This window comes from Geotrypetes seraphini, chromosome 1 (assembly GCF_902459505.1).
Source record: "Geotrypetes seraphini chromosome 1, aGeoSer1.1, whole genome shotgun sequence".
Lineage (NCBI taxonomy): Eukaryota > Metazoa > Chordata > Amphibia > Gymnophiona > Dermophiidae > Geotrypetes > Geotrypetes seraphini.
The window spans coordinates 2,364,046-2,390,631 of record NC_047084.1 but is presented as its reverse complement, the minus strand read 5'-3'; the positions used below and the strand labels follow the sequence as shown (position 1 = coordinate 2,390,631).

The 26,586-nt window shown below is 43.3% G+C and overlaps 1 protein-coding gene across 2 annotated transcripts in view; it reads right to left on the bottom strand.

The window, feature by feature from the left end:
* LIX1 (limb and CNS expressed 1) overlaps positions 1-26,586 on the bottom strand; it is a 182,177-nt gene that overhangs the window by 54,316 nt on the left and 101,275 nt on the right. For both annotated transcript variants that reach the window (XM_033914140.1, XM_033914046.1), the window contains exon 3: positions 14,622-14,762. In XM_033914140.1, coding sequence (XP_033770031.1) covers positions 14,622-14,762 — 141 coding nt within the window. The remainder of the gene's footprint in view (positions 1-14,621; positions 14,763-26,586) is intronic.

Genomic DNA, 26,586 nt, shown 5'->3' with positions numbered 1-26,586 from the left:
GCCTATCATCGGAGCTCGGACCACAAAAGCCTCAATGGTCATTTGGGAGATAAGTGTTTCTTTAAAACTTGAGGGAAGAGCCTTGATCATAGCTTTCCTTTATTCCCAAAAGAATAGTAGAAAATTGCATTCTCTCTTCATATTTCCTTCTGTCAAGGGTTGTAAAAGCATGAAATATTATGATCATATGCTTTCATTTCAAGCAGCTTTCCATGATACGGTTTTTCGACCATTGTTCTTCACATCTCATTCTTATGAACATTTTGGAAAACAACTGAAGACTTATCTTTTTTCAAAATATTTGGTCGATTAAATCTCTAATGCTTTCTTCCTTTGTTATTATATATAACTTTTGTAAACTGCATTGAACTTAAGGTTATGCAGTATGGAAATACGATGTTATGTGGCATGTTATGTAGCATAGTTGCAAGAGGAATCAGGCAAAACTTGCAGTGAGACCTAACACGGTTCACTTCATGCCGCCATCTTGAAATGCCTCACATGTTCGCAAATTCCATTTAACAGAATCTTTAAGAGTTCTATTGGTAGTTTAGTAATTGTGATATTTTGTTTGATATCACTATATAACATGATTTTTGTTCCTGGGCAGAAAGTGTAATTTCCTAATTACTCATGCCTAAAAAAGTATAGAAAATGTCTGTTTTGCTTTTGTGACCAGGACAGTCAAATTTAAAAATGCCAAATTTTCATCTTTTTATCCTTATAAAGTCATAAAAAGCAACATATGAATCACAATTAACATGTATTTATACATGTGTATTTGATAAGGCGGTATATCAAATTTTAAATAAACCTGAAACCTAACAAGTTGCATGTATAAATTATTAGGTGTTCATATACCGCCTATCAAGGTTATCTAAGTGGTTTTACAATCAGGTACTCAAGCATTTTCCCTATCTGTCCCGGTGGGCTCACAATCTAATGTACCTGGGGCTATGGAGGACTAAGTGACTTGCCCAGGGTTACAAGGAGCAGCGTGGGGGTTTGAACCCACAACCTCAGGGTGCTGAGGCTGGAGCTCCAACCACTGCACCACACACTCCTCCACATGTAGGCATGCCTGTTTATGTTGACCATAGATCTGAGATAAATATGTGTGTTTACATTTAGGTGAGCAAATGCTGGTTACGCTAGTATTCTATAAGAACATCGAAGTACCTAAGTTCTTAGAAAACAGGCTCATGGCCTGAGAAAATTTGGCAGCTAAATTTGTGGTCCTGTTAAAAAAAATTACCTCATAGAAACATAAAAATTTGATGGCAGATAAAGGCCAAATGGCCCATCCACATTATCTACTATCTCCTCCTCTCCCTAAGAGATTCAACATGCCTGTCTCATACTTTCATGAAGCATGAGACAGGCATGTGAGATCTCCTAGGTGCTTTTTCTTTTCAGTTGCTCGATCCTACTCCTATGAATTGTACCTCTATGCCCCTAAGTTCTTTGTTCTGACTCTAAACAGGCAAAGACAGCTTTACACAGTTAAAACCTACAAATTTAGGATTTTCCAACTGTAGCAGGCAGCATTAAGATGCTGGCAAATTTAGAGTTTTAAAAAACAATGTTTTTAAACTTATTGCTGTTGAAATATTTACATCAGCTTTTACATTTTAAATATCCCAAAGGACATATCTTAGAAGTCTTCAAAATGTGCACCCTTTTACCTCAGAAATTTCCATAAACATGATGAATTACATAGACCTGCTTTCACATTTCATGTGTAAACAATTCAGAGATTTTTTTTTTTCTTTTGCAATATGAACTACTCTTTCTAAAAATATACAAGATTCACAATGTTAGAAAATAAAGCCTTTCTTTCATTCCCACATTAGATATAGTCCAGGCTTCCATACACTGCTAGTGGTCTAGCATGTCACACACAGGCCAATATATTATGCATTCCACCCCCCATAGATGCATAATAAGAGAAAACCTTTAGTACATAAACTCTCTTTTAGAATTAATTTACTTTCCTAGTCACTATGGGGGTCTCTTACTAAGGTACGCTAGCCGATTTAGCGCATACTAAATATTAGCACACATTAAATGCTAACACACCCATTATATTCTATGGACGTATTAGCAATTAGGGTTCCTTTTACGAAGCCGCGTTAGCGGTATAACGTGCGTAATAGCACGCGCTAAACCGCTGGATGCGCTAGCCGCTACCACCTCCTCTTGAGCAGGCGGTACTTTTTCAGCTAGCGTGGGGGTAGCGCGTGATTAAAAGTCATGCGCGCTAAAGCTGCTAATGCGGCTTCGTAAAAGGAGCCCTTAGTGTGCACTAAATCGTCTATCACGCCTTAGTAAAAGACTCCCTATGCTACTAAGGTACAGTAAGTACTATTTACCTGCACTGACAGGGTTTAGAATATAAGGCCCTTAGGTTTACAAAACATGTATTCATTCACATTAACACAAATGGCATTAAATTTACTAATTTTGCACCTAACTCAGATATAAGTTTATACATGAGACAATGATGAAGTCATTTGACCAAAACCAGAAGGAGCATTGGCTGAATTTGAACTTTGGCTTTCCAGGTTCCCAATCCTCTGCTCTAACCACTACGCTACTTCCTGTTGTGTAGACTCCCCTTTCTTATTCATTAATAGCAAGGGAGCAATGCTAACATAACAATCAGCTTATATACCGCAGGAAAGTGAAGCACTGTGCGGCTTACAAAAGATAAGATATACAATTGAATAGAGGAAATTAGTTACCCAAGTATTTGGTGAAAAGGTATGTTTTTAGATGCCCTCTAATTTCTAAATAGGTACTAAAATTATAATCAGTCGATCTAAATCCTTACCCCATAGAGCTGGCTGGTAGGCTAATGATGCTCAACTCGCATACCAGGACTTCCATAAAAAATAATAAAATGTGCTCTATCAGTCACAGTAAATCAAATTCATTTATTGTTGAATTTTTAAGAGGAATTATTTAGCTACCATCTCATATGCAAGAGCTTTTGAGACTTTGTTGCCATTTCTTCCTTTCAGTTGAGATCAATAAATATGCTGAAAGATTAGAGAAACTGGGGCTCTTTTCCCTGGAAAAGCGGAGGCTTAGAGGGGACATGATAGAGACTTACAAGATCATGAAGGGCATAGAGAAAGTGGAGAGGGACAGATTCTTCAAACTTTCAAAAACTACAAGAACGAGAGGGCACAGAAAAATTAAGAGGGGACAGATTCAGAACCAATGCTAGGAAGTTCTTCTTCACCCAAAGGGTAGTGGACACCTGGAATGCGCTTCCAGAGGGTGTGATAGGACAGAGTATGGTATTGGGGTTCAAGAAGGGATTAGATCAGGGGTGCCCACACTTTTTGGGCTTGCGAGCTACTTTTAAAATGACCAAGTCAAAATGATCTACCAACAATAAAATAAAAAAAAAACCACAACGCACAATGTACGCATAGAAAATGTTAATTATCATTCCTATTCCAGGGTTTTTCAAAGAGGTCAAAGCAGATGACTCTATGCACTATCACCTCAGTAACAACCATACAAAAATAGACAAATATACCCCCCTCCCTTTTTACTAAACCACGATAGCAGTTTTTAGAGCGCAGGGAGCTGCGCTGAATGCCCAGCGCTGCTCTCGACACTCATAGGCTCCCTGCGCTAAAAACCTCTATTGCGGTTTAGTAAAAGCGGACCTTAGTGTAAAATATAGACAGCAGATATAAATTCAGACACATTTTGATCACTAAATTTAAAATAAAATCATTTTCCTACCCAATATCTGCCTTGCCTTAGATGGAGCCTTCTCCACTTGATTGGCAGTTTTCATGTCTACACTGATGATTACTCCTAAATCTCGTTCTGCTGAAGTCCTAGTTAAAGTTTCTCCGTTCAAGAAGTACGTCCTGCATGGATTTCCGCTTCGGAGGTGCATGATCTTACATTTCTTAGCATTGAAGCCTAGCTGCCAGGTTGAGGACCAACTTTCCAATGTAAGCAGGTCCTGCGCCATATAATTCTGTAAACTGCATTCACTTACTATATTACATAGTTTGGCGTCATCGGCGAATAGTGTTATTTTACCTTGAAGCCCTTGAGTCAGATCCCCTATGAATATGTTGAAAAGGAGTGGACCCAGGACCGAGCCCTGCGGCACTCCACTTGTCACCTCCGATGTTTTAGAGAGGGTACCATTAACCACCACCCTCTGAAGTCTGCCACTCAGTCAATCATTGACCCATACAGTTAGTGTCTCTCCTAACCCCATCGATTCCATCTTGCTTAGTAGCCTGCGGTGTGGGACACTGTCAAAAGTCCAGGTACACGACGTCCAAAGACTCTCCCAAGTCCAACTTTCTTGTTACCCAGTCAAAGAAGCTGATGAGATTGGATTGGCAGGACCTACCCTTGGTGAATCCATGCTGACTGGGATCCCGAAGATTCCCTTCATTCAAGATCGTGTCCAATTTGCTTTTAATAAGTGTTTCCATGAGTTTGCACACTATTGATGTGAGACTCACCGGTCTATAATTCGCAGCCTCTGCCCTGCAACCCTTTTTATGCAGAGGAACGACATTAGCTAATTTCCAGTCCAGGGGAACTTTCCCCTTACTTAGGGAGAGATTGAATAGCTCAGCCAATGGTTTCGCCAGGACATCGCTCAATTCTCTGAGCACTCTTGGGTGCAAATTGTCTGGTCCCATGGCTTTGTTCACCTTGAGTCTTGCCAGTTCACTGTAAACTTCACCTGGTGTGAACTCAAAATTCTGAAACGGGTCTTCTGTGCTTTGTGTTGCCTTCAACTGCGGACCGTGTCCCGGTGCCTCACAGGTGAAGACTGAGCAGAAGTATTCATTCAGTAGTTCGGCTTTATCGGAATCTGCTTCCACGTAACTTCCGTCCGGTCTTCTAAGGCGTACTATCCCGCCTGTGTTCCTTTTTCTGTCACTAATATACCTGAAGAAGGATTTGTCCCCCTTTTTAATGTTTTTTGCCAGAATTTCTTCCACTCGAAGTTTTGCCTCCCTAACTGCCATTTTGACCGCTGTAGACCTGGTCCTATATTCTACTTTTGCCTCTCTTTTCTCCGTGCGCTTGTAGGAGAGAAACGTCTCCCGCCTTAGCCCATAGCGAACGCTTGCTTCAGGGCTCTCAACATGTGCGTGCCGGCTTCCCTTCTCCCCCCCCCGGACATAACTTCCAGTTTTGGAGGGAAGAGAAGGGAAGCCGGCACGCACACGTTAGAGCCACGGAGCATAAGTTCGCTACGGGCTGAAATCTCCAAGCCATATTTTTTGGTTTTTTTTAATGTTCAGCAGCGGCGGCAGCAGCGGCAAATGACAGCTGGGCAGACCGCCCAGCTAAAAGGCCCTAGAGAGAACACTGGAGAGGAAGGCTGATCGGCCCGGTAGATCAGGACGGAAACACGAGTCTATCATGGAGCCCGGGATGGGCTCCGTGATCGACTCGCGTTGCCTTCCTGAGCTACTGGTCGATCGCGATCGACGTGTTGGGCACCCCTGGATTAGATGATTTCCTGAAGGAAAAGGGGATAGAAGGGTATAGACAGAGGATTACTATACAGGTTCTGGACCTGATGGGCCGCCGCGTGAGCGGACTGCTGGGCATGATGGACCTTATGTTCTTAAATCTGCCTTATATGTACCCTACTATTTTAGGGGGTTTGTTTTATTTTATTTATAACCCGCTTTTCCCAAAGCGGCTCACAATGTAAACATACATAATAAAAAAAATACATAAAATACATGTACTGATGACGTCAGCGTCAGAGGGAAACACCGGCAGGAGAAAGCCACAAAGCAGCCTGCTTAGAGAGCTGCATTGCTGTTTCGAGTCTCGCGATGGGAGGGAGGGAGAGATAGGAGGTTGGGTCGGGGTGGGAGGGTTTGGGACGATGATGATGCTGCTGCTGCCGCTGGCAAATCTAGCAAGGGTGAGGTCATAAAGCACCGTACCGGCGGGCCCCTCGACCATTTCGGGCCCTAGGCCCGTGCCTATTGGGCTATCCTTTAATCCGGCCCTGGACATAATACCATCAGTGGGGTTGAGGGATGAATATTAAAAAGAGATATTGAAACCTAACAAAGAAAAGTTTAAATAATGGAAGACAAGGAAACAGATAAAAATGTCTCTTATATGCTCTTATGCTGTTTTTAATATAGTTGTAGGTCTCCATCAGAGTGAACAAAGACCTTAAAAGAGCAAATAAATTGTGAATCTTACTTGTTTTAAGAGCTGAAAGCTTCTTTCGCCAGTACTGTCCTGCAAGGATGGCTTTAACTATACCTGTCACCACTCATGAAACTATAAATGTTGGAAACCATCATTCCCATAAGGCCCACATTTGCTTTATGCCAAGAACAGTATCATTTAAAGTAAGGATTCTGCAATGTGGATTAGGAACTGAAATACTCTTCTGGACAGCACAGGCTCACAACACTTTTACACTCTCAAATCTACTTATATTCAAGCATACAATTAAGTGTATGATTATATAAGTTTTCTTCACGAAACTAGAGGATATTCACAGCATGAAATACAGTAGAAATGTTATGTTGTATGATCTTATATCCTGCAAAATCCTCTCAAATTATACATGCTGCATAGAATTATACATTTTACATACAGTTATACATATAGTGCAGTGGTGTACCTAGCATATGTAACACCCGGGGCCCTTCATTTTTTGACACACCCCCAATCTATATGAATTTTGACACTCCCCCATCTGTATGAAAAACATGATTTTTAGTAACAATCCACGTGTCACACAAGACTGTACCTAGGAAAAGGCAGCATCTTACATACTGCAGTGAGCAGTACATCAATACACCCATTGTAAAACTAAACAAGCCAGACTAGTACAGATCAATCCTGCAGTCAATCCTAACAGAAAACCATGTCTTTTGAACACACAGAACACAGAAAACACCTTCGCCTAGAATGGAATATGTAATCACAAACTAACCCCTCCCTCTTTTACAAAACTGTAGTGTGGTTTATAGCCATGGTGGTAATAGCTCAGATGCTCATAGAATTCTGAGATCAGAGCTGGTACCTTCATGGCCGGCGCTAAAAAAACGCTCTATAATTTTGTAAAAGGGGGGATAAAATAGAAATATGTAGACAAAGGTTAAACTGAACCACCAAGAAGCTGGACTCTGCATACAATGCAACACCACAGAAATAGTGACGTATGTCTCCTAAAGCAAAAAATAAACAGAATTTTTCTTCTATCTTTGTCTTCTATGGTTTCAGCTTTCCTCATCTTCTTGTCACTCTCTTCTTTCATCCACTGTCTGTATGCCTCCCCCTTCCATCTCTCCTTTCACCCCCATTGGTCTGGCATATACCTTCTTCCCTTCTCTCCTCCAATGGTCTGGCATCTCTCTCCTCTCTTTCCCTTCCCTCTCCCACACCCCCATGGTCTGGCATTTCAGTCTCTCCTCTCCCTTCCCCCCACTTCCATCAGCATCTTCCCCCTTTCTTTTCCTCCAACCCAATTCCCTCCAGTATCCTTCTCCCTTACGTCTCTCTCCCCTTTCCCTGCATAACAATTCCATCAGCATCTGCCCCCTTTCTCTCCCTCCACCACACTTCCATACCATCAGCATCTGCCCCTCTCTCTCCTTCCACCACCCTTCCTTCCATCAGCATCTACCCCTCTCTCTCCTTCCACCACCCTTTCATACCACCCTAACCCCCTTTCTCTCCCTCCACCACCCTTCCATACCATCCTGACCCCATTTCTCTCCCTCCACCTCCCTTCCATGCCACCTTGCACCCTTTCTCTCCCAACACCACCCTTCTATGCTTCTATGCTCCTCTCCCTCCAAACCAGCAAGGTCCAGTGATAACTGCAGCTGCGAGGGTGACTCTTTTTGCTCTTCCTCTTGGCGAGCCCTCAGAGCCCTAAATCACCTGCACAACCTTTCCATTACAGCAGTGTTCATCAGCTTGATCGTCTTGTCCTCGATGATCGAGTCCAGCTCTATATCGCTCCATGCGCCCAATGCCGAGCACCATCCCTGTCCGTCTCACACTCACCGACACCAAGGAGCCATAGTGATGCTCCTCCCCCTCCCGTTCACATGCACCACTGTAATCCGCCCACCCCACTAGCTAAACGAGTTTGAGGGGAGACTGAGGGAGTTCTGCCGGAAGAAGTAAGTGACATCAGAGAGGGTGGATCGAGAGACGCAGGGAGTTACAATAAGGTCCTGCGATGACTGCAGCTGCTAGTCCACCCCCCTACGACATCACTTACTTCTTCCGGAGTAGAGGTGGCAGAAGTAGTTACCGTTGGACCTGCCTGCACTTCAGCGTGGCTGCTGACTCTGCTATGGAATAAGTATGGCAGCTACGCTGAGGTAAGTTGCAGGTTGAAGAGTAAGGCGAGAGGTTCCGGACCGGCCAGCTGTGCATCCCCCAGGGCGTGCACCCGGGGCAGTCCTCCCCCCCCTTCGCCCGCCCTTGGTACGCCACTGATACAGTGTAAGTTATCTGAAGTGGCTCAGCTGATTGCAGCAGAGTGATTACCTTGCAGTGATCAACTGATGGAAATGCGATTCTCTAACTGGCGCCTATGACATAGGTACCTGTTAGAGAATCAGATTGGTTAGGCATAGTTAAGCGTCTCTACATTAGGGCAGACACAATTCTTTATAGGATGCTGGTGTGCTATTCTCAGCAGCTGCTTAGGCAGTTGCTGAGACTGGCATCCTATACAGAATCTGCCCCTTTACTGTACTTCTCATGCACTCTTTTATAGAAAGGTTTATTGTTCAGGCAGCTGCTGAGGTCCCTGTTGTATCCACTGCTGATACAGGGACAGCTAAGCTGGAGCTCAGGGTTTTATTAAGACCAGTGATTGGATTACCTCTTTCTGAACTAAGTCTGAAGATGCGTGTTAAGTGTTCTATCACAGCATCAGCACTGACGAGCAGGCTGGAGAAGAGTTTGGAGGAGGGAACAAGAGACACTGGGTGATAGGTGCAAGTGGCATGACAGGAAAGTTTAGAGGTCTGGAGGTGAGGGACACAAATGCACCTGTAGTGAGTGTGATCATAACAGAGAGGTTTGGGTTTTTGGAGCAGGATGTTTTCTTTGTTTTTTCTAGATGTGTTTGCTTCATTTTGAGAAATGTCTTTACATCTTGTTTGACCCAGTCAGTTAAGGAATTTCTCAGATAATAAGCTACAAATGTGATTTTTGTTCCCTGTGATAGGATTTTCTAGTAATTATGATCAACTTTGTAATTGATGAATAATCTGTATTAGCAGTTAGTGCACTATTTTTTTTTTTTTTTTAAGTTCAAGAAATTTTATTGAGTTGGTATATTAAGTACAATAAATTTTAACAAGGCAAGAAACATGCACGCTGCACCAATGCAAGGAGTCACAAGAAATTATCTACATAATGTGATACAGCAGGCAGACCCTTGCCTATCTAGAAAGAGGGGAGTAGCAGCACAACACGCAGCCAAAAGTACATGTAATATCCAAAGCACAGAGAGACACCGGAGCCATACACCCATACAAACATTGGGAATGAGCCCTAAGGTAAGAGCCAGATTTAAATGATGACAGTCATGTTTCCGCACATGAGCTGAATGTCGTCAGCCTGTGTTGCAATAGGAGTTAACCGGACTCCATATTTTAGTATAGGAGCTTGTGGCCTTGTGTTTTTCCGCTATAACGCTTTCATATTTAACTGTAAGGCATAGCGTATTCCACTTACACTACTTATTTATTTATTTATTTTTATTGCATTTATTATATTTGCTATACTGCTTGTGCATGAGTATTAAGTGGTTTACAGTAATACTCTCCCTTACTTGTTCCCTTCAAAGCTGTCCAGCTAGGCATGACTCCCTCCGCCGAAGTCGACCTGGAAGACTTCCCTTCGATGTCAGAGCTGACATCATAGGGAAGCCTTCTGGGTCAGCCAGGGATCCCAGGTACCTCATAACATAACATAACAGATTCTTATATACCGCAGCTACCTTGCAGTTTTGTGCGGTTAACAAGCTAAGAAAGTACTGACCATTCACAGTATGATCACAGTAGATTAGTCAAAATATCTACCAAACAAATATGTTTTCAACGATTTTCTGAAAACCAGATAAGTAGAAATAGATATCTAAGTACCAACTGGTTTATCATACATTGCTGCCTGATACACCAAAAGTTTGCTAAAGAATCATTTGTAAACATCCTTTTACTGATAGAAAGTCAAAAAATCTTACTTTGCGTAAATGGTTCCTATTGGCAAAATAAAAGTGATCAACAAGGTAGCTGGGTAAAAGTCCATTTGAAGCCTTAAAGCAGGTACAACCAAACTTGAAAACCACTCTTGCCTCTATTGTCAACCAATGTAGTCTGCGATAATATTGCGAGACATGATTGGATCTTTTCAATCCAAAGATCAACTGTACCACAGTATTTTGAATGATCTGCAACCTTTTTATATTTTTCCTAGATATCGAGAGATAGAGAATATTACAATAGTCTAAGAAGGTATTCAAGATAAGAGACTGTACCAACAATCTAAATGAAAAAAAAGTCAAAGTATGGCTTAATTGTTCTTAATTTCCATAATAGGAAGTAAGATTTTTTTAACTAAGGAAGTGATATGAAAGTCAAAGGACAATTTGCGATCAAGGTAGAGACCCATAATTTTATATAGTTGCTCCTTCCTGCCTTCAGCCATACTTGTTTGCAGGGACACATGCAGCGGCTCTTGCATGCTGCACATGGCTGACCTGGAAGCCATCTCTTTCAGGTTGGCTTCAGCGGAGGGGGGCCTGTTTATAAATGGAATCTCCGGTGGCAGCGGCAGTGAATGCATTGGGTGCAAGGGTGGGGGATTGTTCGACCCACAACAGGGAGGAAGGGTGGCTGCTGGACTCGCGAGCGGGGGAGGGAGGGGCTTCTGCTGCACCCTCGATTGCGAAGGGGGCTGCTGGACCCGCAATTGCAAGGGGGGCTGCTGACCCTGAGGGGTGAGAATGGAGGCAACTTATAGCAGATCCTTTGCTGGGGGACAAGGTCAGTCACTGCTCCACGGGTGAATGGCCTTGTCCTTGTACCTGCAGCAGCCTAGGACTTCAAATTGGTCATACTGAGATGATCTTAGAGCTCTATTAGGTTGATATCTGGCCAGTTTCTTGTACAGATACTCTGGAAGATGAAGATGCCAGGCTTTGAAGACTAAATAAAGCAGCTTAAATCCATCACCCTATTGTTTATGTGGTTCTCTCTTTTACTGTGCACTTATTTCTTAAATCCCCCTCTCCTTAAAATCCCCCTACCTGTTATGTGCAATGTGTTTCATTCCTATCATTCAACAGTGTGTAATGATAAATTTCATATGTTTAAGCATTATGCTCATGCCTTTTTCTGAGTTACATTCAGATACAACAGATATTTCCCTATCCTTGGAGGGTTTACAACTAGAGAATGACATAGGGAAAAAAATCTGTTCCCGTCACTGCCCTGTCAGCGGACCACCATCCCCTTCATCGCCCCATCCCCGCCGTCCCCTTCACCGCCCCGTCCCCGCAGCATCCACCCTTCCCTCTTGCCACCTCACCGCCCTTCAGTGTCCTGAGAATCTCCATCCCTCCCCCTTACCTTCGCGTCACGTTAGTAAAGAAACTTACTGAATCCGGCGGAGACTGCCTGCCTGTGCCTGCAGTCACGTGTGTGTGGGCGTCAGAAGTTGTGTCAGAGGAGAAGCTTCTGCCCACACACACGCGACTGCAGGCAGGCAGGCTTCAGTAAGTTTCTTTACTAAAGCACCGCGAAGGGAAGGGGGAGGGAGGGAGATAGATGTGGCTGGAGGGAGGGGGCCACGCGTGATCGGTGGCTGCGCGCCTTCCCTCCCTTAACTGCAGGGACGAGGCCATTCACCGCTCCACAGGGCGGTGGATGGCCTTGTCCCTGTGCCTGCAGTGAGCACTCCCCCCCCCCCCCACAGTTTCGGCGGATTACCCGCGGCTACCTGTCACCATGTCATTCTCTATTCACAACCTAAGCTGCGCTGCCAAGCCACCCATAGGAATAGAATCGGCGGTTCGGTATTTAGCGTGTTCTGCTCAGCAGCGTAGCATTGTGAAAGGACCCGCAAGTTTCTAGCTGAGGTAATGGAGGGTTAAGTGACTTGCCCAAGGTCACAAGGAGCCATAGTGGGATTGAAACTAAGCGCCTCTGTTTCTCAGCCTGCTGCTCTAACCACTGGGCTACTCCCCTTCTTGAGGAGTAGATGAATTTTAAAAAATTGTTTTTTGTTAAAGAAATGCAATAAGTATTAACTTTTACTAGGGCTACACATAGCAGATGATCTCCGTTTTTCAGTCTTGGATATACCTATTAGAGAATGACACGGTGAAAAAATTGGTCCCCGTCACCGCCCCGTCCCCGTCTCACCATCCCCGTCACCGCCCCGTCCCCGTCTCACCATCCTCTTCACCGCCCCGTCACCGTCACTGCCACCCCATTCACCGCCCCGTCACCGCCACTGCAATCCCATTCACTTTTCTTTATTTACGTATAAAGGAAACATTCTTTAAAACTTTAAAACTTAGTTAAATATTAGTTAATAACTATACAAAAACAAAACACGCAGAGAAAAAATTAATTAATATAAATTCTCAAAACTGACACATTTTGATCACTAAATTTAAAATAGTTATTTTTCATACAGTTTTTCAATCACTAATCTTCCACCACCCCTGGGGCTAGCAATGCAAAAACAAACACGACATGTACTTTAAATGCTTACAATGTTAGCCTATATGGTAATTAGACGCGGCCGCTGTACCTAATCGCGGCAAAGATCTCCCTGCCGTGATTAGCATAGTGACCGCGGCTACGGCTGCAAGTCTCCCCTCCCCCCAGCGATCACGGCAGGAGGGCACCCAACCCCTCCTGTAGACCCCCCCCAACGGCCCTCCCGACAATCGCAGCAGAAGGGTACCCAACCCCTCCTGCCGGTCCTCCCAATGGCCTCCCCTAAGATCGCCGGCAGGAGGGTACCCAACCCCTCCTGCTGGACCCCCCCCAACGAACCCTCCCACCCCGGAACCCCCTTAGTCTTACTTTCCAAGTTGGACCGGACGGCTCCTCACACGTATGGCCAGCAGGCTTGCCTCCGTCCAAATGAGGCGGGCCCGCCCCTACCCTGCCCAACCCACAGGATCCTAGGGCCTGATTGGTCTAGGCACCTAAAGCCACTCCCGCTATAGGAGGGGCCTTAGGTGCTTGGGCCAATCAGGCCCTAGGATCCTGTGGGTTAGGCAGGGGAGGGGAGGGGCGGGCCCGCCTCATTTGGACGGAGGCAGGCCTGCTGGTCAGACGAGCGAGGAGCTGTCCGGTCCAACTTGGAAAGTAAGACTAAGGGGGTTCCGGGGTGGGAGGGTTCGTTGGGGGGGGGGTCCAGCAGGAGGGGTTGGGTACCCTCCTGCCGGCGATCTTAGGGGAGGCCATTGGGAGGACCGGCAGGAGGGGTTGGGTACCCTTCTGCTGCGATTGTCGGGAGGGCCGTTGGGGGGGTCTACAGGAGGGGTTGGGTGCCCTCCTGCCGTGATCGCTGGGGGGAGGGAAACTTGCAGCCGTAGTAGCGGTTCCTAGAAGGGGGTACATTGGCCCGCGGGGACAAACCTGTTCACCGTTTCCGCGGTCGGTGAATGGCCTTGTCCCCGTCACCGCAGCGACTGCTAGTTTTCTTCCCCGTTTTCGGCGGTGACCCGCGGCTTAAATGCGGTGGCCGCGGGTAAACCGTCACCGTGTCATTCTCTAATACCTATGTTGAGTAGAGGTGGAGACTTGGCACGCACATTATGGGTATGGGAGCAGAGATTAATTTTCAAACTAAACACTCTTCACCCCGGCAGGTTTAATAGTGAATTGGAATGGCAGGCATTTCTGTAGTTCTCACCTTCAAGTTTTACTGACAGTTTCTTTGATCCAGCTGTTCTTACGTTACCCATATCCGCACAACAGGGTTACGCCATTAACATTTTAAATGTGTGTTGGCTTTTTTCGACCGTTAAGCAAAGTGAAGCAGTAAGCAGCAAGGAAAGCTTTTGCATCAAACTTTGCTCATATGACATGTACGTTCTCTAAGTTGACCAACAGTGTTTAGAATTCCCTTTGTGTATTGGATGCTTTAATATTTTTGCATGATGTTTCCAACACTGTGTTTTCATATACATTCTTTGACGTATCGCCCTAATTGTTTGGCAGTCAAATACAATTATTTTTCCTTTTGGATTCCTTGAAAAACAACCACAAAATGTGATCCACGTTGGGGCACATGATACCCCAAAAGCTACGCGTGAATTATTTTTGCTTCAATTTAAACGCTTTGAGCTTACGAATTTCACCAGTTTATAATAAGTTAGTAACAATTCATACACAATGATCGGATGGTGGGTCTGGCTATAGGGGCTTCGGCCTTTGGCAAGATTACACAATTCTGAGTGTATGAAATTTCAACTGAGATTGTAGTAACAGTAGTAGATATTATTAGAGATCCTTATCTTTGATGTTGAAATTGTTATTAACCACATTGATAATAATGTTAGAGAAGAAGGCCTGTTTTTCACTTACGCTGGTTGATGAGACAGCTTCTTGAACACTATCTAGAATGAATTCCTTTGTGATTCTGCGATTGGGCAGTTCGTTGAAGAGGGAATTGATCAGAGCCACCTTTGCTGCATCACGCCTTGCTTCCGCTCTACTAAAGCAGTACTGGAAAAGAGCAGAGATGAGAACATGAAGTTCTGTGTTTTTGGGAAAGAAATTAAATAATTTGTAATGGATGTGAAAATTACATCTTTATTGTTAAATTTACATTTCTAGCAGAACATATTAGATGTACATCTGGTAAAGCAACATTTCTCAATCATTTTTTCAGTTGGGACACACCTGATGAATGATGCTTGCATATATGACAACATACTGATACAGTATATCAGTTGTTATGAATTAAATGTGCTCTGCACGCAAAGAGCCCCAGTCTTCCCTCAACATAGCTGCAGATTAGAACTAGGACATTCCTCCACGGAACTCATCATACAAGTACAAACTGAAATACAAAACCTGAAAAAAATTCCTAACATAAATGTAGCAAGCATGTCATACAAGAGTAGCACTAATCCTATGATTAATACAGCAATGAACCTAACCTATGAGAAGGCAGAACTAGAAACATTACATTCGTCCTAAAACATCAGAACACCTACTACAGATAAAATAGAACCAGTGGAACTGCTATAGATCCACACGCAGTGGAAGTAGATGACATGAATTTATACTTGTCCCTTTAACTGCGTTTACATCAGATGTGATGAATAGAATTGCATTTATTCATACACAAGTGTAAAATTGGACATCTACATTTAAATTGAAACTCAACCCGGGAAAAACAAAGTTTTTCCTTGCAAACTCTAACGAAAATCTTACTGAAGCAATGCTTCATTTAAATGGTCATAACTACCCTATAGTTCCTACTTTAAAAATTTTAGGGGGGGGGGTCACATTAGATTGTTCCTTATCATTCAAAGCTCATACTGATATATTGATCAAGAAATGCTTTATTATCCTTGGGAAGTTGCGTACCATTAGGAAATATTTCGACTTTATGTCTTTTAAAATTTTGGTACAATTGTCTATTCTTTCAGTATTAGACTATTGTAATACCATCTACTTGGGTTCCTATAAAAAAAATAATACAAAATACAGCAGTTCGTTTGATTTTTTTTAACCTTAAAAAACATGATCATATTAACTTATATTATCAAAAGCTTCATTGGTTGCCATTTGAGGCCAGAGTGTTATTTAAATTCGGCTGTATCGGTTTTAAGATTTTATTTGGTCTAGCACCATCTTATCTTTATTCTCATTTTAGATTTTATACTATTAAAAAAAAAAAACATTTGAAGACCAGGTTGGTTCACTCTTCTATCACTAAAAGCATGCAGTTATAAAAAGTATTTAGACAGGACCTTGGCATTTCAGGCTGGAGTAATGAATTCATGTTTCAATGTTCTTATTTCCTCATCCCTTCCCTATTATCAATTTTGGAAAGATCTTAAAACTTATTTATTCAAAAAACATGAAAACACAAAATTGATTTTCATTTTTAAATTTTATTAATTTGGTTAAGTTTTTTATCGACTATTTGTTGAATTTGTACTACCAACCGTATTCCATTTTTTACAAGTTTTAGGATGCTGTAAGTTCCTTGCTTAGTGTTATATTATTTAGATTTGTGTTACTTCCATTTTTTAAACATTGCTGTTTAATTTAGTATTTCCAATACCCTGTGCATTATTGTTGTGAACCGCCATGAATTGATGGTTTTGCGGCATATAAAAATAAATTATTATTATTATTGCAGGGGGGGAGCTGGACTCAGGAATAATGTCAAAAAGTACTTTTTCACAGAGAGAGGGGTGGATGCCTGGAATACCCTCCCAGTGGAGGTGGTGGAGACAGAAACACTGATGGAGTTCAAAAATGTGTGGGATAGATACAAAGGATCCCTTAATAGAAAGAGGATTGTATTGAAACATAATTTGACCGATCAACAGCTAGAACTTCATTTATGATGCGCAGCAGTGGGTGTTTAAATCGCAGCTCCAGCAGCGGGGAAATGATGGATGTCTATGGTCTTTGTCCCGTTATGTCAAAAACGGATCAGGATGGATTGAGTTAGCTTTGACAGCAACTGCAGCAGTGAGGAAGTGAACGTGATGCCAGACGTATGTGGAAAGACAGCTGGGGAAGAAGGGCCAGTGCAGGGTAGACTTCTTTTACAGACTGAGCCTTGAAATGGCAAGGATGGATCAGTAGCAAGTATCATCTGAGTACAAGTCTTGCATATCTTGGGAAGCCAGATGTGATATCTTTGGGGGCTTCTTTCCTATTGTCCTATCCTTGAAAATGTTTGGTTAAATACCTAGGTTTAAAATATGTATTTTCCATCCCAGAACAGTTAAAAGCATTTATAGATATGAAGAAGCTGGTAACTTGAAGTGTCTAATGTTAAAGATCAGATAATTTGGAAAGCGGGATGTCCTGTTAAGCCATTTCAGTTTAATTATATTTGAAATAGATAATCTTCTTATTATTTCCTTGACTCCCCCCCCCCCACTAGCAACTTTGAGGTCTAAGAAAGATGTGATGTTTTCTTTCATGCCATTTTTCTTCTTATGATTTACTTCTGTATTGCCTGAGCAAGAGTTATTCTTGTAAAAAAAATTTGAAATGTTATAAATAAATAAATAAAAAAAGAAGTTAGGGCATCTCAACAGAGATTGAAACTTAGGCAACAATAAGCTAAGAGCCTTTAAGCAGAGAGCATAGAAAAGATAGCAAATTATCCCAGTTAACTACTAAGCAGCTTGTAGATGCAAGGAAAGACACTTTGAAATGTCTTTTACACAAATATTACGATATCTACAATTTGAGATGAGAGAGTTAGAGTATATAGCACTAAATAAAGAGGTAAATATAATAGGCAATATTCAGTTTTGTTTTTTTTAGCGGTAACCATCACCAGTCAATATTCAAATGGGTCCCACATGAGACAGTTATGTGGACCTGGTTGAATATTGGTCAGAACTTACATAACTTTTTTTTTAATTTTAGTGCAGTGATCCTCCTCCCAGCCCCCTTCCCTCCCTCTCACCCCTAACTCCCTTAGTGGTCTAGGTAGGCCCCTGAGGCCTACTTCTGCTTCTTTGTGTAGTACTGCAAGGCTGCCGACAGCCATTTCTTCAGGCCATCCCCAATGGGTAAGAGCAAGTGGGTTCCACTTCTGACCCCAACACCCCACTGGACCACCAGGGAACAGAAGTGGGTCCAGATAGCCTACCTAGAACATTGTGGGATTGAAGATGGGAGGAGCAATGTGCAGGGGGCGAGGTGGGGGCTTTCTGCAGGTGCCAGCAAATGGTCACTGCTGGCACCCACATAGTTAAATGGGTTGAATTAGGACACCCTTTTAAAGGTTAGTGTTATGTTGGCCACCTTCTAATCTTAAGATACTACAGACCATGTTAATGACAGGTTACAGATCACTAATAGTAGATCAGTCATTTCATTTTTCTTTTCTTTTTAGTTCTTTCAATATGGTGGGGTGTACACCATCCAGTCTCAGTGATTTATGGCTCTTTAGCTTGTTGATTTGGCTACTGACCCAGCTGCCATCAAATAGAAACTCAACTAATCAGCACTACCAACTTGAGAAATCACCCTGTGCCCCAGATTGTCATTCTGATTTCACAGGATTCAGTAGGAAAAAAATCCCCTGCATCTTTAGGCTAAAAAAGTGCTGCAGTGAGAAAGTCAGAAACTATACATCTCTCTTCAGTTTTGGAAGAAGAGCTGTTAGAGAGAGAGAGAGAGAAAAAAAAAAAAAAAGGATACAGCAAAATATAGAACACTAGTGTTTAAGCCCGTTAGATTAACGGGTGCTAGATGACCACGTCTCCTGTTTTTGAACCTGGGCAGGGGCAGAGGCAGAGCCGGGGCGGGAGGGAGTGATGGTGGGAGAGCAATTTCAAAGCCTCGGAAGCGGCGGCTCCTTGACCAATCCGTGCTTACAACGTCCCCACACTCGCAGTCTGGCTGGCTCCCCCACCAAAGCCCTTCGCAGTGGCAGCCCCTCCCGCATCCGTCCCCGCGTCCCAAGCCTCTCCGAAGGCCGGCTCCCACGAAAATGGTACCCCTCTGTCCAAAGCCGCGGCGGCAGCCTCCCTCAAAACACATTTCAAATCTGACATATTGTAATCACAAAACAGAAAATAAAATTATTTTTCTTACCTTTTGTTGTCTGGTCATTATTCATATCATGTAGGGGTCCCAGGCTATGGTTGGCTTTTGATAACTCGCTTGCCAGGGCCCCTTCTTTCTTCTTCCCTCCCTCCATCCCTGCAGCTAAAGACAGGCACCTCCCCCCAGTGGTCTGAGACAGGAGGGAGCAGTTAGGAGAGGGTCTGAGGGCAAAGAGGGGCTCAACAGCGCCCAACCACCTTTCCTTCCCTCCCTCCATCAGGTGCAGTGAATTCAGCAATGTTAAAAGGAGCCGCGTCGAAATCGGAGGCCTGCCACTGCCGTAGCACGTTCCCCTCTGCCTTGGTCCCGCCCCTTCTCTGACATATGGGACCGCGGCAGAGGGAACGTGTTACGGTGGCGGCAGGGCTCCAATTTCAAAGCAGCTGCTTTTAACATAGACAGAGCTGAACTGACGTGATGGAGGAAGGGAAGGAACGGTGGAGCAAATTTCGGCAACGGCAGGAATTGTTTGGCGGGCCAAGCACCGGTTTCTTTAGGCAGCCCCGGTTTTTTACTTGGATTCAATGTGAGCCGGGTGAGGAAGGCCGCCGCAGCCTCGCGGCTAGGTAGGGGGACAACAATGGCGCTTATGCTCAAGCCCCCACCACAGCTCCTCTCTCGATCCTGGTGCGGTTCGAGAGAGGAGTAGTGGCGGCGGCTTGAGCATAAGCACGATTGTTGTCCCCCTACCTAGCGGCGAGGCTGCGGCGGCCTTCCTCACCCGGCTCTCACGGCTGGCGGCCGGCGAACCCTAATGCTGACATTGAATCCAAGTAAACAACCGGGGCTGCCTAAAGAAAGATGGTAATCATATTCTGTTCTGAAAGCCCCCGCCACAGCTCTTAGACGGTTGAGGGGGGAAGGTTGTGGTCGGAGTTGCTAGGCTGCAGCGGATGTTTGAGTTGCGAGTGTGGGGCCTGTAGCGGCACGAGGTGGAGAGCAGGCTGTGGTGACGTAGTAGGCGCGCATGTGCACTCGTGTTTCCGCGACGGGATCAGGGAACACGATTTTTTTAGTGCGCATGCACGTCCTACCATTTTATTATATTAGATGAACACTGTGCACTTTGCCACCACAGAGACTGTGACCAAAGCAGGATTAGTACACTGGCCTCAAGGCTGTGCTCCTCGCCATGCCCCCTCTGCCTCTACCCATTGCTCTGCCCCTTTCTGCTCCTGCTACCATTTATTTACCTGCTTGCTTATTCACTTCTTTATCTCCACTTGATTTCTTTTTTTTTTCACTCTCTCTTTTTTTTTTAATGTTGGGATTTTTTTTTTTCTTCACATACAAGTTGGATCTGTAGGTGTCCTCTTGATCCTATCTTGGCCTGCCTCTGAACAGTCCCAGGCAGATTGATACTTAAAGCTGGATCCAGAAAAGAACTCCAGATCCAACTTTACTGTGAAGAAAAAAAAAAAATCCCTATCTTCCAAGGCAAGACAGCAGAGCAGAGGATCTGGCCAGGGCAGAGCAGAGCCCAACCAATACAGCAAAGGAGAGGATCCAAGGATATGGCTGACTAATTAAAAGGTCAGATCCTCTGGATTTCACGGCTTTTACTTATTACCCTCATCTCTCTTCCAGATTAATACCCCTCTTCAGATCATTCTTGCTTTTCCCAAGGTTTAGTACCCCCTCCCAAACATATTGCCCCCCCCCCACCAGGATTACTATCCCCTTAGATTACTCTAGCCAGCCCCCCAGTTCAAATCCTTTTTCTTTCTAAGATTCAAGGTCACATACCTCCTACCCAGAATTAAACTACTCTCCAACTCAGTCCCTTTCTCCATTTCATATCTCCTGGCTCCTACAGCAAGCACTCCCTCATGGCTCAGCCACATGTGCAGGCCAAAGACAGTGACTCCTCTTATTCCTCCTCTATCCTGAGGCCCCATATGGGTCAAATTTGCAGCGCTTAGGATGTGCAGTGTGGAACATGCATCCCTCCATTCTGCTGCAGTACCAGCAGAAGAATCCCCACACCTAAATTAGGAGCAGATACCTACTTTTTCTATAACTACAGTACAAACTAGAGAATGACATGAGGACAAATTTGTCCCTGTCCTCAAGGGATCTCAACATCCCTGTCCCGTCCTTGTGAGTTCTATTCCTGTTTGTGTCCCATTCCTGCAAACTCCATCTTAACTGCACAAGCCTCGAACGTTTATGATTTTAAAGTGTTCGAGGATTGTGCAAATGAGGATAGAGCTTGCAGAAATGGGGCAAGAACAGGGATGGGGAAAATTTATCCCCATTGCATTATCTACTATGCCCGTAAATTGCAGGCATGCCCACTTTCCACCTGCCCATTTCTACACCCCCTTTTTGGACCCATGCCTACATTTTAGATGCGTAAGTATTTAATTATTTCCAATTAACATCAATAATTGCTCATTAAGGTCTCAATTTTCAGTGCTAATTGGCTCGTTATTCAATTAAATTCCATTTTTTTTATAGAATTTGGGGGCAAATATATTTTATAGGTGTTGATAATATCAAGTCATGATTGTTGCAGTTTTCCAGGTCTTCCTGCGCCTGGAATGTTTCAGCCATCATGCTGTAGCTTCTTTAAGGGTGTGCTTTGAGGTCTGCAGTTTGTCTTTATATATAGGGGGTCTTCAAACCTGGTTGACTGGGGCTTAAAGTGATTGAGGAAGGAAAGTCCGTTGGTCACGAATTTGAATTTTAAAGATGTTCTCCCCATATAGCTGGGTTATATGTTCTCTTAGGCTTCTGCGGCTGGCATCATGATTGGTGCAGTTTTCCGAGTCTTGCCAAGTTTGGGCCTAAGAGAACAAAAAGCTGTGTTTCTGTGCAGGTTTAAGAAGACAAGTTATGTAGTATGTCAAAGACTTTATTGATCTAGAATTTAAGAATAGAACAATACAGTACTCCCCCGATATTCACGGGGGTTCCGTTCCAGGAACCCATGCGAATATCGAAAAACCACAAATACAGGACAACAAGGAGCTGGAGGATGCTCCCTGCCCGGTGCCACTGCCCCGCACCCTGAGGCTCCCGACACAGACTCGGAGTGCTTCAGCTTGATCCCAGACAGGCTGGATTCTGTCACTCCAGGCTGTCCTTCAGATATGGAGCGCTCGCCGGTCATCACTTATCCGCCAGTGTCCGAGAGCGATCCCCTGCAGCTGCACGGGGAAAGTGCCTGCCGGTTGGAGCTGCATGAGCGGCTGCTGCAGATCCAGAACACTACCTGCTACAGCTGGGCTTCAGGGACAGCGGCCGGGTGCAGGAGGAGGGCATGGAGGCATGATTTAGGTGGTTTTTTCACCTGGGGAGGCAGGATAGGGCAGCTGGAGTGTCGGTGAGTGAAGGAAATCACTCGCGGTATGCTCCGACCGCCTCTTCCTGCACTAAAGTCAGGTTTCACCAATCAGGAGCTGCTTTGACACGCAGCTCCTGATTGGTGAAGCCCGACTTTAGCACAGGAAGTCCCGGTCAGAGAATACCGCGAATGACCGGGACTGCGAACTGCGAATGACCAGGGGAACACTGTATAGAATTAGTGCTAAGTGCGCCTCTTTGAATCACCGAACATTAGGTGCTATTTACTGAATTGTCACATAAGTCAGTGGTTCCCAACCCTGTCCTGCAAGACCACCAGGCCAATCGGGTTTTCAGGCTAGCCCTAATGAATATGCATGGAGCAAATTTGCAAGCCTCTCACTTCCATTATGTGCAAATCTCTCTCATGCATATTCATTAGGGCTAGCCTGAAAACCCGATTGGCGTGGTGGTCCTCCAGGACAGGATTGGGAACCACTGACCTAAGTGACTTCCCAAGGAGATGCAGTAGGATTTGAACCTGGCCTCACTGATTCTCAGCCTGCTGCTCTAAACATTTGGCTATTTCTCAATTTCAAACAAAGGACACTGGGTAATTATTATATACAATCTACAGAGGCAGAAAAATAACCTGCCTCTTTCTCTTCACTGTGGCAACAATCCTGCAATGTACTCCACATATTGCATGGCTAATGTGAATACAGCCTCTGATGAAAAGACTGCTATGGTTAAACAGGCCATTAATAAGTTGGAAAGTATCCAGAAAAGGGAAATGAGATCCACAAGGTGTCTATATTTTCATTTGTGCATGTAGGGGCCATTCTGTGTAATACAAGGAGTGTGCCTGTACAATAATAATAATAATTATAAAAAGAGTAGGAATAAGATTAGTTTCAGATGTAGGAAACCAAAACTGAAATGTGAATCAATTGTAGATAGGAGGAAGTTACCATACATCAGTAGGTAAAGTTATACCTGTGTTGGGCTAAACCTTACATAAATGATAGAAGAAACAGGAGCATTGATGGGTGAGACATTCTATGATGCAAATTTTCATTCCTAACTTTGAAATGAATGACTTTTCTGTGGATACAATTCCTACTTAAGGAGCTCTACAGTTTGCTTTTGTTTCTGGAATGGTTGAGTCTGTCATGTTCCAAATTATTCACATACTGAAAAGTTTCCTCTCATCATAGTGTCTGAGAACAAGAATCACCATTAAGGTCAGCTGTTAATACACTAATTTTAAGACAGAGTTTTGTAGTCAGTTCAATGACTGATGAATTAAAGAGCATAAAGGTTTTAGTGCAAAAGGTTTTAGTAAAAAAATAATATATTTAGGGTGGTAGCTAAAATGATGTGTGGTATTTAAGAGCAGCCCCTCTATCTTCCTGACATAAGGGGTCAAACTCTTCTTCTAAAACTTCCATCTGGTGACATCAAAATCCTTGCCAGGGTAGTTAACCTTACACTGGACTATGTCCTATAAATGCACCCCAGACACAGCCAGCATGAGATTAGTCATCACCATTTTACATTTTGAGGCCAGTATGAGTCAGGACATAGTTCCTCTCGCTCCCCTAAATGCCACAAGAAGGTTTAAACTTTGGGGAGCAGAGATGTTACTTCGAGGAGCGGAAAGGTGGGAGTATTCCCAGTGAAATGAGAATTGCTGCTGAGCCAATTGCTAGGTCAGCTGCATTTGTGCAAGTCTAGAGATATCTTTAAAAGGTTTTTGATAACGCAGTTACTTGTTGATGTGTTTATGTGAAAGGATTACGTATTACTGTTAGTTCTATAGGATCTGTGATCTCTTTAGAAATTAGTAGATTCAATGTTTCATTGATGGTATTATGAGAATAGGCATGATTTGGTTAGCAATATGGGTAGCAGTAGTTTTTGTTAGATATAAGATGTACTGTTTTAAAAAAAAAAAAAAGGCCTTTTTTTACAAAGGCGTGCTAAGCGTATTAGCATGGATTTAGCGCATGCTAAATCAACACGAGCGCTAACTGCTAACACGTCCATAGAATAACATGCACATGTTAGCATTTAGCCCGTGTTTAGCATGCACTAATATTTAGTGCACGCTAAAAAGTTTATTGCACCTTTGTAAAAGAGGGGGAGTGTGTATGTTGAGTGTAAACTGCTTAGATATGTAAGCAATATATAAATTTTTTACATAAATAATAATAAAAAACCAGGAAGGCCTGACTACAGACACACTAGACATCTTCCTAAGCAGCCCAATTTCATGGGAAGCACTAATGCAATAGTCCGCATCACCAATCCAGAGTCAGCCCAGCTGGCAAGGGACCTTGAGCATTTGTGCACCTCAGATCTGTTATATCTCACACTCTCCAAAACAAAAAGTTATTTTTATTACATAGGATTTTCTGGACCCCAGTTCGTTTGCAAAAATTAGATAGTTCCAAATCTAATAGATGCTGACACTGATATGCTGATATTGGGACTTTAGATCATCTGTTATTCTTTTGTTCACCGATATTTAGATTCTGGAAATCAATTTGGGGACAAATAAATATAGTTTTAGAATCGGATATTCCATTAACATACAAAGCAATAATTTGTGGTACTATGTTACAAGTTAAACCTCTCCTTGATAAATTTAAAAGCCGTCTTTTCTTGATTTTGACTGGAATTGCGATTCAATTGATCACAAAAAATTGGAAAAGCCACGATAGATTAAATTATACATTTTGGTGGACAAATGTATGTAATACATAGCAACATGAGAGAATTAATGCGGAATGTTTAGGATTTAGTGCTTTATTTAAAAAAAAATATGGAGTCCATTGACTTTATTTATTTCTTCACAATAAAGGATAATGTATTACCTTCGAGTCTTTTCATTACACATCCGGGGCGGGAGAGGGGTAAGGGAGGGAAAGATACTGGAAAAATAGATAACAAATCTTTTTATTAAAGTAATAAAGCTGTTTAGTATTATCAATAATTGATGGAAGGGGGTATAGTTATGCTTCTATATACTATTTATATGAAATGGTGCATTCTGTCATAATTTGCTATTTTTAATCAAATAATAATTTTTTTTTTTTTAAAAGAAAGTTCAGAAGAAGCATGTCACAAGGGATCATGAGCTTGCATGGATGCTCAAGGTCCTGAACAACTGTACCACCTCTGGTTTAGAACCACTGGCCCAAATCGACTCAGTGGGGTTGTTGCAGCAGCAATAATATGTAGTACCAGGGGTGAAGTAGGCCTGGTAGGAGGAGGGAAGGAAAGGGGGGTCGATGCTGGACATATGGAAAGAGGGAGATGCTGGACACATGGGAGACAGGAAGAGAGAAGGTAGGCGAGGCTGAATTCCTCTGGACAGTAGGGCAGAGAAGGGGGACAGGCTGGATACCTAGGGGATGGCAAGAAAGGGGAGAAACTGGACACATTGGAAAGGGTCTTGAGCTACTCTTGGGGTGCGTAGGGATGAAAACTCACCTAGCAAAACAGATACCTTTGGGCCTGCCTGGGTACTGAAATGTTGGAGCCGTTGTGGTGGTGTTGGTATTGAAGGTGGAATAGAATCAAAGAGTTGCCTAGTCAGAATCTTGCCTTGTGCTGGGTTAATCATTTTTCAAATTAAACCACTATGTCAAGCATGTAACACATGTTGAAAACTTGAATTAGTGATAATGTGCTTTTGTATGTAGACCCCTTACCCTGCTTTTTTTATTTTTATTTTTTTTTTTAAAGATGAGACTGCTGGATCTGTTTACTATTCTGATAGTAACTCTGAAGAAGTTACAGTAGAATGCTTGTAAGAGATGATCTGACCCCCCCCCTCACCCCGACCTTCTTTTTAGGCAGAAGTTTCAGTAGTCTTTCCCAGTCCTTAATTTGTTATTATTTTTCATGCACTTTTTAAATACATTTTGTAGTTCCAATCCTATTCACTTTAAGAACATAAAAATAGCCTGACTGGGTCAGACCAATGATCCATCAAGCCCATTAGCCCGTTCTCACAGTGACCAATCCAGGTCACCAGTACCTGGCCAAAACCCAAAGAGTAGCAACATTCCATGCTACCAATACAGGGCAAGTATTGGCTTCCCCCAAGTCTTTCTCAATAACAGACTATGGACTTTTCCTCCAGGAAATTGTCCAAACCTTTCTTAAAACCAGCTACGCTATCTGTTCTTACTTTGCTTGAGAGAAAAATTTTAGCCAAAACTTAGTGGGAGAAAGAGAGAGTTTAGGTTTTTCTTGGTATTGATATCACCTCTTTCACCGAATATGTCCTAAAATTGTCCCCATTAGGAACAAAACAGAATACGATACAAGTAGAATTTAGTATGAACATAATACATGATACTAGTATTATATGTGTATATACATAGGATGATTGACTAAGGTATAATTTTGTACATATACAGTATGTAGGATG